This window comes from Chelonoidis abingdonii, chromosome 26 (genome assembly GCF_003597395.2).
Source record: "Chelonoidis abingdonii isolate Lonesome George chromosome 26, CheloAbing_2.0, whole genome shotgun sequence".
In the NCBI taxonomy this organism is placed as follows: domain Eukaryota; kingdom Metazoa; phylum Chordata; order Testudines; family Testudinidae; genus Chelonoidis; species Chelonoidis abingdonii.
In genome coordinates, this window is record NC_133794.1 from 9,631,309 (window position 1) to 9,642,486 (window position 11,178).

Consider the following 11,178-nt stretch of genomic DNA (forward strand, 5'->3'; position numbering starts at 1 on the left):
CCCTGCGCCATTCATTTCACCCTCAAGGGCTGGGTCAAAGGGGAACCTCCCACATTCCACAGGGCCCCTCCAACCTCCCACGCTCCCCCCATGGGGTCAGGTTCTGGTTTCTCAGGTGAGGGGATAGCTCAGTGTTGTTTGAGCATTGGCCTGCTAAACCAGGGTTGTGAGTTCAATTCTTGAGGGGGCATTTAGGGAACTGGGGTAAAAATCTGTCTGGGGATTGGTCCTCGCTTTGAGCAGAGGGTTGGACTAGATGACCTTATAGACTCTGGACTGGAAGGGACCTCGAGAAGTCATCAAGTTCCAGTCCCGCCCTCAATGGGCAGGACCAGATAACTGTCTAGAACCATCCCTGTAGACCATTTATCTAACCTAGCTTTTAAATATCCCAGAGATGGAGATCCACAAGCCTCCGCGGCAGTTTATTTCCAGCGTTTAACCACCCTGACAGTTAGGAACTTTTCCTAATGTCCACCTAAACCTCCCTTGCTGCAGATTAAGCCCATTTCTTCGTCTATCCTTTAGAGGGAGGTGACAAGGTTTTTTCCTCTTCCTGATGACACCTTTTTAGATACCTGAAAACTGCTATCATGTCCCCTCTCAGTCTTCTCCTCTTTCCAAACTAAATAAAACCCAGTTTCTTCAAGCTTCCTTCAGGTCATGTCTCAAGAACCTTTAATCATCTCTTGATGCCTTCTCTGGACCCTCTCATTTCCTCCACACATCTTTCTTTGAAATGCAGTGCCAGAACTGCGACACAATACTCCAGTTAGGGCTGACCAGCCGCAGCAGTAGAAGCGGAAGAATGGTACTTCTCGTGATCTTGCTCACAACACACCTGTTAATCGCAGACAGAATCCACCATCTGCGGTCCTTCCGACCCTAATCTTCTATGATTCTTCCCAGCCTGGTAGGGACCTTGCCCTGGGGCCTGGGGCGGAGGTTAGACGCCACCATGCCCGTTCCTGGCAATTCTCTGCTGTAGCTTGCGCTCTGCCCTCCCGCGCCAGGCGGGTGGATCAACTGTTGGGAGCTGATGGAGGGGGAGCAGCGTCTCTCAGGCAGCGTTCTCTCTCCCTTGCCCCGGACAACTGGGCCCGTTAACAGTGTTTGCTTATTTGAAGTCTAAATCTGGAGATTCTGGGGCCAAGCCTCGGCTCACCCTCGCCTTCCCCCCTCCCTGCCGACCTTGGTCCTGGAAGCCAGCGTGGCAGAACTGGCTTTCACCTCGGCAACAGCGCTGTCGAAAGGTTGTGAATCCCACGCTGCAGGGCTCACACTCCGAGCTGGAGTGCGGGGCCGGCTCATCCCCCCGGCGGCTGCCTGCTTTGGCCGGCCGTCAGAGACAGGCTCTTTGGGCTCAGTGGGGCCGGGCCAGGCACTGCCCTAGCGTAACAGCCCCTCTGCCCAGAGCAGCGGTGCCATGTGGGAGGGTGGGCACAGGAGGGGTGCGGATTAGCAGCCTAAGCCAAAGTTAATGGCCCCATGTTGGCCTGGGCTGTCCCTGAACAATCCTCTGACTCTGCCCCCTGTACGCACCCAACCCCCTGCCGAGCCCAGGGATTACAGCCCCTAATCCTGTCCCCTGCCCCCTGCTCCTGCCAATTGCGGCTCCTCTGGTGCCTTTCAGCTGCCCCCTGGGAGGAGCTGGGGTTCTGGGCTGAGTTGCTGGGGTGGCAGGACCCTCCTCTGCCCCCGTTTCAGGGCTGGAGATCCCCTCCCTCTACCTCTGCTATCTCTGCCCCCTCCCCCTGCTGGGGGGTGGAAGGGGCACCCCAGTGCTGGGCCCACAGCAGTGGGAGGAAAGGGGAGACCTGGGTGAGAGCGGCAGGTGAGGGTCACAGCTCCTTTCCTAGGGCCGAACGGGGACGCTGCCTCTGCCAAGCCAGGCCTGCTCCCCGGCTCCAGTGCAGGATGGACCCTGGGGTGCTTGTCTTGGGCCCCACCCCTCCAATGGGGCAGGAGCTCTCAGCCTGCCTGGAGCAGCTGCTGCGTGGGCCCCAATCCATGGGGGGAAGGGGGCCAGCCCACGACTGCCCGGCCTCACCCCCGTGGGTTCCAGCTGTGAATGGCCCATAGATCCCCACCCTCAGCCACGGGGGCAGGAGGAAGCTGCCTTGTTTAATGGGAAACTGAGGCACAGGGTGGGCACAACCCCACCAAGGGTGTGGAACTGGGGGGGAGCTGGCTTGGGTGACACCCAGCGCCCCGCCCTCCTGGATTTATGCTCCAGGGCAGTGGAGCCAGACTCGCTCCTTGTGAGAGGGTGGGGATGCGAAGTGGGTGTTACATCTCCCCACCAAGTGCCAGGCCTGGACACCCCTCTTCCCTGCACCCCTCCCAAAGGTGCTTGGCCTGGCCCCTCCCTTCTGCCCCCCCCACCTGCTGCGCCATGAGCCCCAACTCCTGCTCAGCGCTGCTGGGCGCCCAGCCAGCCCGTCTTGTTAATAATAATATACGGAGAAACCCACTTCATGGGACTGGGGGGTACATAGCTCGCCGATGCCCGCGGGCCTCAAGCCAAGTCTTAATCAAGCCGTGACAGGGAACCTGCCACCTGGACTTTTCCATCAACCCCTGCTTAGCCGGCAGGGCTGGGCCCAGGGCCAGAGCTGGGCAGCCCCCGCCTGGCCCAGGCGTTTTCATTTACACTCAGGGTAATTTCCAGGTGCTAATGAACCCACCCAGCTCCTCGGGGGCTGAGGGAGCACACACCGCTGCAGCCACCTCTGGGGTGGGCCACACCAGCGGCTTAGCCACTGCTGCACCCAGCCCTGGCTCACTGAAGCTGGCAACACTTCACAGCAGCGTAGGAGAGGCAGCAAATCGTCAGCTGAATTTAAACCGGGGGGGGTCACCTTCCAAAAGTTCCCCCCCACAGAATACTACTGCCCACAAGGAAATGCACATGAGTTTATCTGAATTCTGGCACCACCACCTAGGCGGGGGGGCATAGGTCAGAGGCAAAAGCACCCCCCCGCCAGCACAGCCCCCTCACAGCTCCATGTTGGGGTCACAGCCACCCCATCACTGTAGCCTGCAGCTCCCTGTGCATCACCCACCCGCATACTGTGCCCTATGCCCAGCTCTCTGCCCATGGCCAGCAGAGCAGCCCCCTCCCTTGACGGGGTGGGGGGCAGTGTGGCCTAGTGCTGAGAGTGGATCCCGGACACCTGGGCTCTATTCCCATGCTGGGAGGGGGCGGGGGCTAGCGTCTGGTTGGGGGAGCTGATGTCAGGGCATCTGGGGCCTGGGATGGGGGTGGGGCTGGGAGTCAGGACTCCTGGGTCCCCGGCCCAGCACTGCGGCTTGGTCCCGGTGCCATTTGAGCAGAGGAAAAGGCCCTGCCAGGTGCCCATGGGGCCCCGTCTCCAGGGCAGGCAGTGCCCAGCCCTCACTGCCACTGACCCCTGTGTTCATGCACCTCCAGGCCTCCCGTGCTTGAGGGGGGGGGATTTCCTCTGAGAGGGGGCACCGTGCTGGGGGCCTGGCGTGGCTCCCTGGTGCATGCTTGGCATGGCTGCCCCCTTGAGCTCATTGCTAAGAAAAGCCCTGGAGCTGGGGGGGGGCCGGAGCTGTCACTTCTGACAATGAATGATGCTCCCATTTGTAGCCCCCCCCCGCCCACTGCCCTTATCTAGCACTGCTACAGCCTGACGTCACCCCAGGCTATTTAAGCCGGGCTCTGCAGGGCCAGCCCCAGGCTGGGACTTCACGGCCCCCACAGCCTCGTCTGCCAGCCCTGCTCGCCCGGGCACGGGCCCAGCCGCCATGCCACCCAGGAAGGATCTGCCCGTCAAGAAGCCAGTAGCCGCACCAGCCAAACCGGCCGTAGCCAAGCCAGCCGTAGCCAAGCCGGCGGCTGCTGCAGCTAAGCCCAAAGCCCCAGAACCGGCCCCGGCCCCGGCCCCGGCCCCGGAGAAACCCAAGGAGCCACCGATTGACCTCTCTAAAGTGGTGGTATGTGGGGGCTATGAAATTGGGGGGGTCTGGAGAGCGACATGGTGGGGTGCAAGGGGCCAGGACTGCAGCTGGGGGGGGGGCACCCCCATGTGGCAGCAAAGCCACGAGGTTTAGACTTGCCATGCAAGCGGGCCAGGGAGTCTGGTGGCCGGACGACACAAAGCCAAGGACAGATATGGTGCCCCCGGCCTGGCCCGGCCCGCTGCACTGCACCCAGTTTGCCACAGGCGGGACAGATAAGAAAATCCCTCCCCCTCCCCAATCAGCCCCACTCCCACCCCCAAGCTGCTTCCTCATGGCCCAAATACTGACCAGCCCCCAGCAACCTGCATTTGCAGGAGTGGACTGGACCGCCCCCCCCCCCCGCACCTCAGTGTGCCCCTTGAAAGGGGGTGACTGCCTTCAAGCAGGGTTCGGGCGGTAGGAGATTCCCGCAGACTCCATCAGGGCACAGCAGCACACCCCCCCCATGGCCACTCGGGGAAGGGCCAGTATTAGCCCCTTTACATATGGGGAAACTGAGGCCGGCTGGGGCTGGCGCCTTGCCCAGTGTGAGTTGTGGCAGATCTTGGGCAGAACCAAATAAGTCCTAGCTACCCCCCCTCCCCGCCCCGTCTAACCACTTCCGTGCTCCCAGCACTGTCATGGGCTCCTCCGCAGCCCCCCCGCCCCCGCCCCCGCTGGGTGCTCAGTGGTGGGGCTGAGGTGGGCCGGGGACTTGCAGCAGGGAACGTGCTTCATCTAACTGGTCCCATTAAACAGCCAGAGACCAGCTCCTGGTTCTAGCTATGGTGCAGGCAGGCAGGCAGGCAGGGCGGGGGGGCGGCGCTGGGAGCAGGACTCCTGGGTTCATCTCTAGCTTGTTACTGCCTTCTCCACAATGGGCAGCGGCTCATCAGGAAGAGCGAGCTGGGGGGGAGGGGGCTTGTAGACAGTCACAGCTGAGGGTGGGGGGGCTGAGCAAGGTCCACTGGGCAGATAAATTAGTGATGAGCAGGCCCTGTTATTACATGACAGGCTGGAAGTGGGGGTGGGGGTGGTGTGGGCCTGCATTCCCAGGCAGCCGGCTCGGGGACAGGTTGCCTGCGGCAGGGGATTAGCACCCGCTTTTCCAGGCAGATTTATTCAGCCCCAGCGCCAGGACCGCTTTGCAGGCGAGCCAAGGGGGTGGGGGGGGGAGGGACAAGTTGCTGTGGAGGGGGGGCAACTGCCCGGCCTCTGGTGGGAGTGGGGGGCAGAACGTGCAGGAAGATGCCTGAGGCAGTGAGTAGGGCCGATAAAGAGTGGTGACCGGGAGGGGGGGCAGAGCAGGCCCTTATATGAACGCAGCTGCATGCGTGGCCAGAGCCCCTGCTGGGAAGACCGGGAGCGGGCGAACCTGGGCACCGCCGCCCACAGCCAGCGGCCGCCGTCCTGCGCCACAGCGCCTCCTGCTGCAGAGACTGGGGTGGACGAACCAGGGCACCCTCACAGCCAGGGCCCGCCCTTACCCCACAGCACCTCCGCTGGCAGAGACTGGAGCAGGCGAACCAGGGCACCCCTCACAGCCAGAGCCCCCAACTGTTCCCCACAGCACCTCCTGCTGGCAGACGACAGGGGTGGGCGAACCTGGGCACCCCTCACAGCCAGGGCCCCGCCCTGTACCCAAGCACCTCCTGCTGGCAGAGACTGTAGGAGGCGAAACTGGGCACCCCTCAAGCCAGGGCCCCGCCTGCGCCCCACAGCTCTCCGTTCTGGCAGACACAGGGGCGGGAGCTGGGCACCCTACAGCAGGCCTTCTCCTGTACCACACAGTACCCCTGGTGGCAGAGACTGGGTGGGCACCACCCTCCACAGCCTGAGCCTTGCTGCCCTGCTGCACAGCGCACCCCTGCTGGCAGACACTAGGCGGGCACACCTGGGCACCCCCCCCGAACAGCCTGGTACCCCTGCCTGCTCCCCCAGCACCCCTGCTGCAGAGATGGAGCAGGCGAACCTGGCACCCCCAAGCCAAGGCCCCTGCCCTGCTCCCCTAGGCCCCCTGCTGGCAGACACTGGGTCGGGCACACCTGGGCACCCCCCCAACAGCCAGGGCCGCGCTGCCCTGTGCCCCACAGAGCGCCCCTGCTGGCAGAGTCTGGGGCAGGTGACGCTGGGGCACCCCCCCCCCACAGCCAGGGCCCCCTGCCCTGCGCCACACAGCGTCCCCTGCTGGCAGAGACTGGGGCAGGAGAGCTGGGCACGGACCCCCGGACAGCCAGGGCCCCCACACTGCTCCCACAGCCAGGCCCCTGCCCTGCGTCCGCACAGCACCTGCTGGCAGAGACTGGAGGGCCGAACCTGGCACCCCCACACCAAGGCCCCTGCCCTGCTCCCACATAGCGCCCCCTGCTGGCAGACACTGAGCGGCACACTGGCACCCCCCAACAGCCAGGGCCCCTGCCCTGCGCCCACAGCACCCCCTGCTGGCAAGACTGGGCGGGTGAAGCTGGGCACCTGCCCCCCCCACAGCCAGGGCCCCTACCCTGCGCCCCACAACACCCCCTGCTGGCAGAGGCCAGGGCGGGAGCAAACTCAGCCCTTGCTCTTAGTATTGAACAAAACTCCACAGGCCCTTTCACCGCCCCAGCAACTGGGGCAAGCTTCCTCTTTGCACCTTGGCATCAGGTCCTGTAAGCCTCACCCCACCCCCCCACCCCCGCCTCCAACTGAGCTCAGCCCCCAGGGCCCCTGCCCCCCAACTCATGGTAGACAGATGCGGGGGGGGGGTCTCTCAGCACCCCTCCCCCCTGGCAGGTATGAATTCGGGCCAGCTGGCAGCTGCTTTCTCTCCCCCCAAAGAAAATGTCTGCCAGCCCCACTGAGCCTGAGGTCAGACCGGTGGGGCCCAAGGCTAGCCCAACGAGGCATTTAGTGGGGTCAGGCTGGAGGGGCCCCCGGGGGCCGAGCTTGGCCCCTGCAGCAGAGAGCTGGCGGGTGATACCCAGAGCGTTTGCCCCACTGCGCCTTCCGCCCCGTCTTGTAGCCACGGTAACAGACTTTGTGCAGCTCCCCCAAATCTTCATTCATGTCCCTGTTTCTGTCACTTCCTCTTTGCAGATTGAGTTTAGCAAGGACCAGCTGGAGGGTAAGTCGCTGGGTCATGTGTCTGTGTAGCTGCGGGGTGGGGGTGGGGGTCACTCTTCTACCAGCCCTCACCCAGCTCTGCCCCCACTAAATCCAGTTGCTTCCCCCACTTATGTGGTTCCTGCCTTGGGCCTCTGTCCCCAGCAAGCTCCTGTGATGGTCCTAACCCATCCCCAGGGGGCGGAAACCCTGGATATGTGGCATCTTCCATTACCCAGCCTGCCATGGGGTGGGACTGGGTGTGGGGCTCTGTTCTGGGAGCTCTCTCAAGTTGGGGGTGTTGGGTTAAGATGCGAGCACCTGGCTGGCAGCTCCTGGGCTCTGAATGAGCCAGGCTCTTCCCGACACTCATCCCAGGCTTGTAAGTAAAATGCAATTCTGGTAGGGAGCTGGGATTAGAACTCCCGGCCTCCTGCTCCAAAACCACTGCCCTGGGCAGGTGAGCTACAGGAACCCTCCCTCGGTCTGTGGCAGTAGCAGGTCTCTGCCACTTGTGGGTGTCCTGTCACATACAAACCAAGGCAGCAGGTTTTGGTGCCCTTGGGTGGTTAGGGGAGATCCTGCCGCGACTCTGGGCAAGGTATTAACCCCCATGTCCAGCATCACAACTGTGCATTAATTCAGTCACAACACCCCCTGCCATTTCAATCCAACGCAGGCGTGTGCTTCACTTCCTGTCCTAAACCATCCTGTGGTGTTGCTAAGCAGCTGCCAGGTTCCACCCCAGAGGTGGCTGCATTTCAGTGGCGCATGAGCTGAATCAGCAGCTACCACGCTCCACCCCAGTGGTGGCTGCATTTCAGTGGTGAGTGAGTTGAATCAGCAGCTGCCAGGCTCCACCCCAGAGGTGGCTGCATTTCAGTGGTGCGTGAGCTGAGTCAGCAACTGCCAGAGGTGGCTGTGTCTCAGCGATGTTCCCTGTGTGCAGTCTCAGATTTCAATGGGCTCTGGGGGCGATACAAGTGTGTGCAGCACGTCACGCCCGGAGTAGGATGCTGCCCCCTGGGATGGGGGTCTCTGGAGCTCTGTCCCTGGGTGAGGATGCCGGCTCCTGCTGGGGTTGGTGATCTCTGGGCTTTGCTGGCTGCTGGAAGGAAGGGCGCTCTGGACTGGGCTGGGCCCCCCGCCATTCCATCTGGCCCCGATCCTGGCATGAAGCAGGCAGGTTAGACTGGCAGTGGATGTCTGGTTCCAGTCCCTCTGACCTGTTCTGCTCTCCACCCCCAGATTACAAGGAGGCTTTCCAGCTCTTTGACCGGGTCGGGGACGGCAAGATTCAGCTGAGCCAGTGCGGGGATGTGCTGCGGGCCCTGGGCCAGAACCCCACCAACGCTGAGGTCATGAAGGTCCTGGGCCACCCCAAGCCCGATGGTGAGCGAGCAGCCTCAGCAGCTGTGGGGCCAGGGTGAAGGGTAGGATTTGGCTTGGGCACTATCAGCCTGTGGCCAAAGCCCCAGCTTCTGGAGTCACGTGACATCGCAGCCCCAGCTTGCACTGTGAAAACAGAAAAACCTGGAATTCAGTGTAACGGCATCTGCTGAGTCTGCAGAGAGCCTGAAACAGTTGCTCCAAAGGGAGAAAAGAATTGCCCCATGCGTCTCAGAGGGGTATTACTTCCAGGCACCCCCTGCTTTGGGGGGCTCCCCCCAGCCCCACCTGAGCAGCAGATTGTGCATGTGGTGGGAGTGGGTCTGGACCCACTAGCCCTTCAGAGACCCCCTGACTGCTGGGGTTAGTAATGGGAGTCCTCCTTTGGGGTTTGGTTAGGCAATGTGATGGGGGACATCAGGGGCCCATGCGGTGCCATGGGGGCCAGACTGCCCTCCTCCAGCCACATGGGGGGGCTGCATGGCAGGGTTCCCGGGGGCTCGGCCCTGCCTCAGTTTCTCCCTCCCGCGGCAGAGCTGAACTCCAGGCGGGTGGAGTTCGAGCAGTTCCTGCCCATGCTGCAGACCATCGCCAAGAACAAGGACCAGGGGACCTACGAGGACTACGTGGAGGGACTGCGGGTCTTCGACAAGGAGGGGAACGGCACCGTCATGGGGGCCGAGCTGCGCCACGTGCTCTCCACGCTGGGTGAGTCCCACCTGCTGCTGGCAGAGGGGCCCCCTAGGCTGGCGAGGCTCAGCAAGTCTGGGGCAGGGGCCCGCGGGGTACGGTGCCAGTTCGGGGGCACCCCACCCAGGTGTCCTGCCTGCCACCAAGCACTGGCTGTGCTGAGGCTCAGTGTCCTGACCGGGGCTGGGCAAGGCCTGTGGGCAGGGATGGGGAAAGAGGCAGCATGCCCTGCTTCGGGGGGGTGGGCATGGCTGTCAGTCGGGCACTGGGTGGGGGGTCAGGGCCCCCCAGAGTGAGCACCGGGCTGAGGGGGGGGAACAGGGCTGTCGGTCTGGTACTGGGCAGTGGGAATTGCTCCCCCCCAGGCTGTCAGGCAGGCACCGGGCAGGTACAGGACCCTCCCAGGGATGTCAGTCTCACACTGGATGGGGGAGCAGGGCTCCCCAGAATGGGCGGGGGGACCCTCCCCCCAGGGCTTTTGGTCTGGCACCCGGTAGGGACAGGGCCCCCTGGGCTGTTGGACGGGCACCAGATGTGTGGGGGGAACATCTCCCCAACACTAACGCGCTGCCCCCTCCGGCTGCAGGTGAAAAGCTGACGGAGGAGGAGGTGGACGCCCTCCTGTCCGGGCACGAGGACGCCAACGGCTGCATCAACTACGAAGGTGAGAGCCCGGAGTAAGGACCCCTCCAGCCGCAGGGCTGGGAAACGTGTGTGTGAGGGGTGAGGCTCCCAAGAGAGGGACATCCAGGTGCCCCTGGGGGCCTGGTTCCTCTGCCTAAAGCCTCTTTCCTCCCCCCACAGCCTTCGTCAAGCACATCCTGTCTGGCTGAGCAGGTGCTGTGAGGTAGGTGCCCCCTGGGGCTTTTACTTTTCTGACTCTGTTTTGGGGGGTGGCCGCTCCTTTCTCCCCTCTTTGCCATGAGTCTCAGTGGCTCTGTCCCTTGGCAGGGACCCGGGTGGACCATCTCGGTGCCCAGCGGATAATCTCTAACGTGTGTGTCTAATCCCTCTGCCCTGGAAGAGGCTCGTGTTTTCGGGGTGCTGCTACCACCCCCTAGCACTTCCCAGCAGCAGACCTCCGAGTGCAGGAGCCTCAGACCCGTTCTGCAGAGGGGGAAACTGAGGCACAGGGACTTGCTCCGCTGCCAGCTGAGGTCCAGTGCCATCAGACAGGCACAACTCATTCAACGTCTTCTTCCGCTCCTCTCTGCAGCGCCGTGTCCCTCGCGGGGAACCGAGCCCGTCCCCAGGGGGACAGCCCAGCCCGAGCAAACCAAACGCCTCTTGGAGGGCTCTGGGACCTCTGTCCAGGGTACCAGTGTGGAAGGGCCCCATGCAAAGGGGGCAGCGTGGCTTTGCTGTAATCATCGGCCCTATGCCCAGCGCTGCCCTGTGCCTCAGTTTCCCCACCCATGAACATACTCACCATGCAGGGCTGCCAAGAGCTCTAACTCCCCAAAACCATCCTGACTCCGAGCGCCTCTGCTAGACCAGGGTCCTGCGGGCACAGCCAGTGCCCTGAATCAAACCCGCCAGCCCAGCCGTGCCAGGAGCGCGATTCACTCCAGCCTCTGCTCCTGGGAACAGAGATTCAGAACAAACCTGAGCTCTAGGCCCGGATCCTTCTCCACCCCCTGCCCCTATGGGATCCCAGCACCCCAGCCTGGACCCCGCCGGTGTCTCACTGTCTCTTCTCTCCCCAGGCTGGGCAGGATGGGCTTAAGCAACTGATGCCTCCTCATCCCATTGCTCTGCAGGGGGGGTATGTTCCCTGCCCCCTTTGTCTGTCTCTCTAACCCGCCCCCCCCCCCCGCACCCAATGGCTGCTGCGAAGGACTTCTACCACTGCCCAAGGAGAACCCAAGACCTCAGGACTCCAGCGGCTGAGGATCCAGCGAGGGGGGATGCAGGCTCCCCCTGAGAGCAGCGGCCCAGCCTGGGGGTGCCCACCATGCCAAGCCGCGGTCCCGATCCTGGGTGGGAAGGGACCCGATCCTCCTTGCGCCCGTCCTGCGTTTGGACAATAAAAGCCGTTTGTTTGCAGAA

General features: G+C 63.1%; 1 protein-coding gene across 1 annotated transcript; it reads left to right on the forward strand.

Annotated features, from left to right (window-relative positions):
* Positions 1-3,702: 3,702 nt before the first annotated feature.
* On the forward strand, positions 3,703-11,178 carry MYL6B (myosin light chain 6B). Its single transcript, XM_032785591.2, has 7 exons — positions 3,703-3,963; positions 7,045-7,072; positions 8,299-8,442; positions 8,974-9,147; positions 9,716-9,793; positions 9,934-9,976; positions 10,836-11,178. Exons 1-6 carry the CDS (start codon positions 3,775-3,777, stop codon positions 9,960-9,962), a joined length of 642 nt encoding a protein of 213 aa, XP_032641482.1. The 5' UTR covers positions 3,703-3,774; the 3' UTR covers positions 9,963-9,976; positions 10,836-11,178.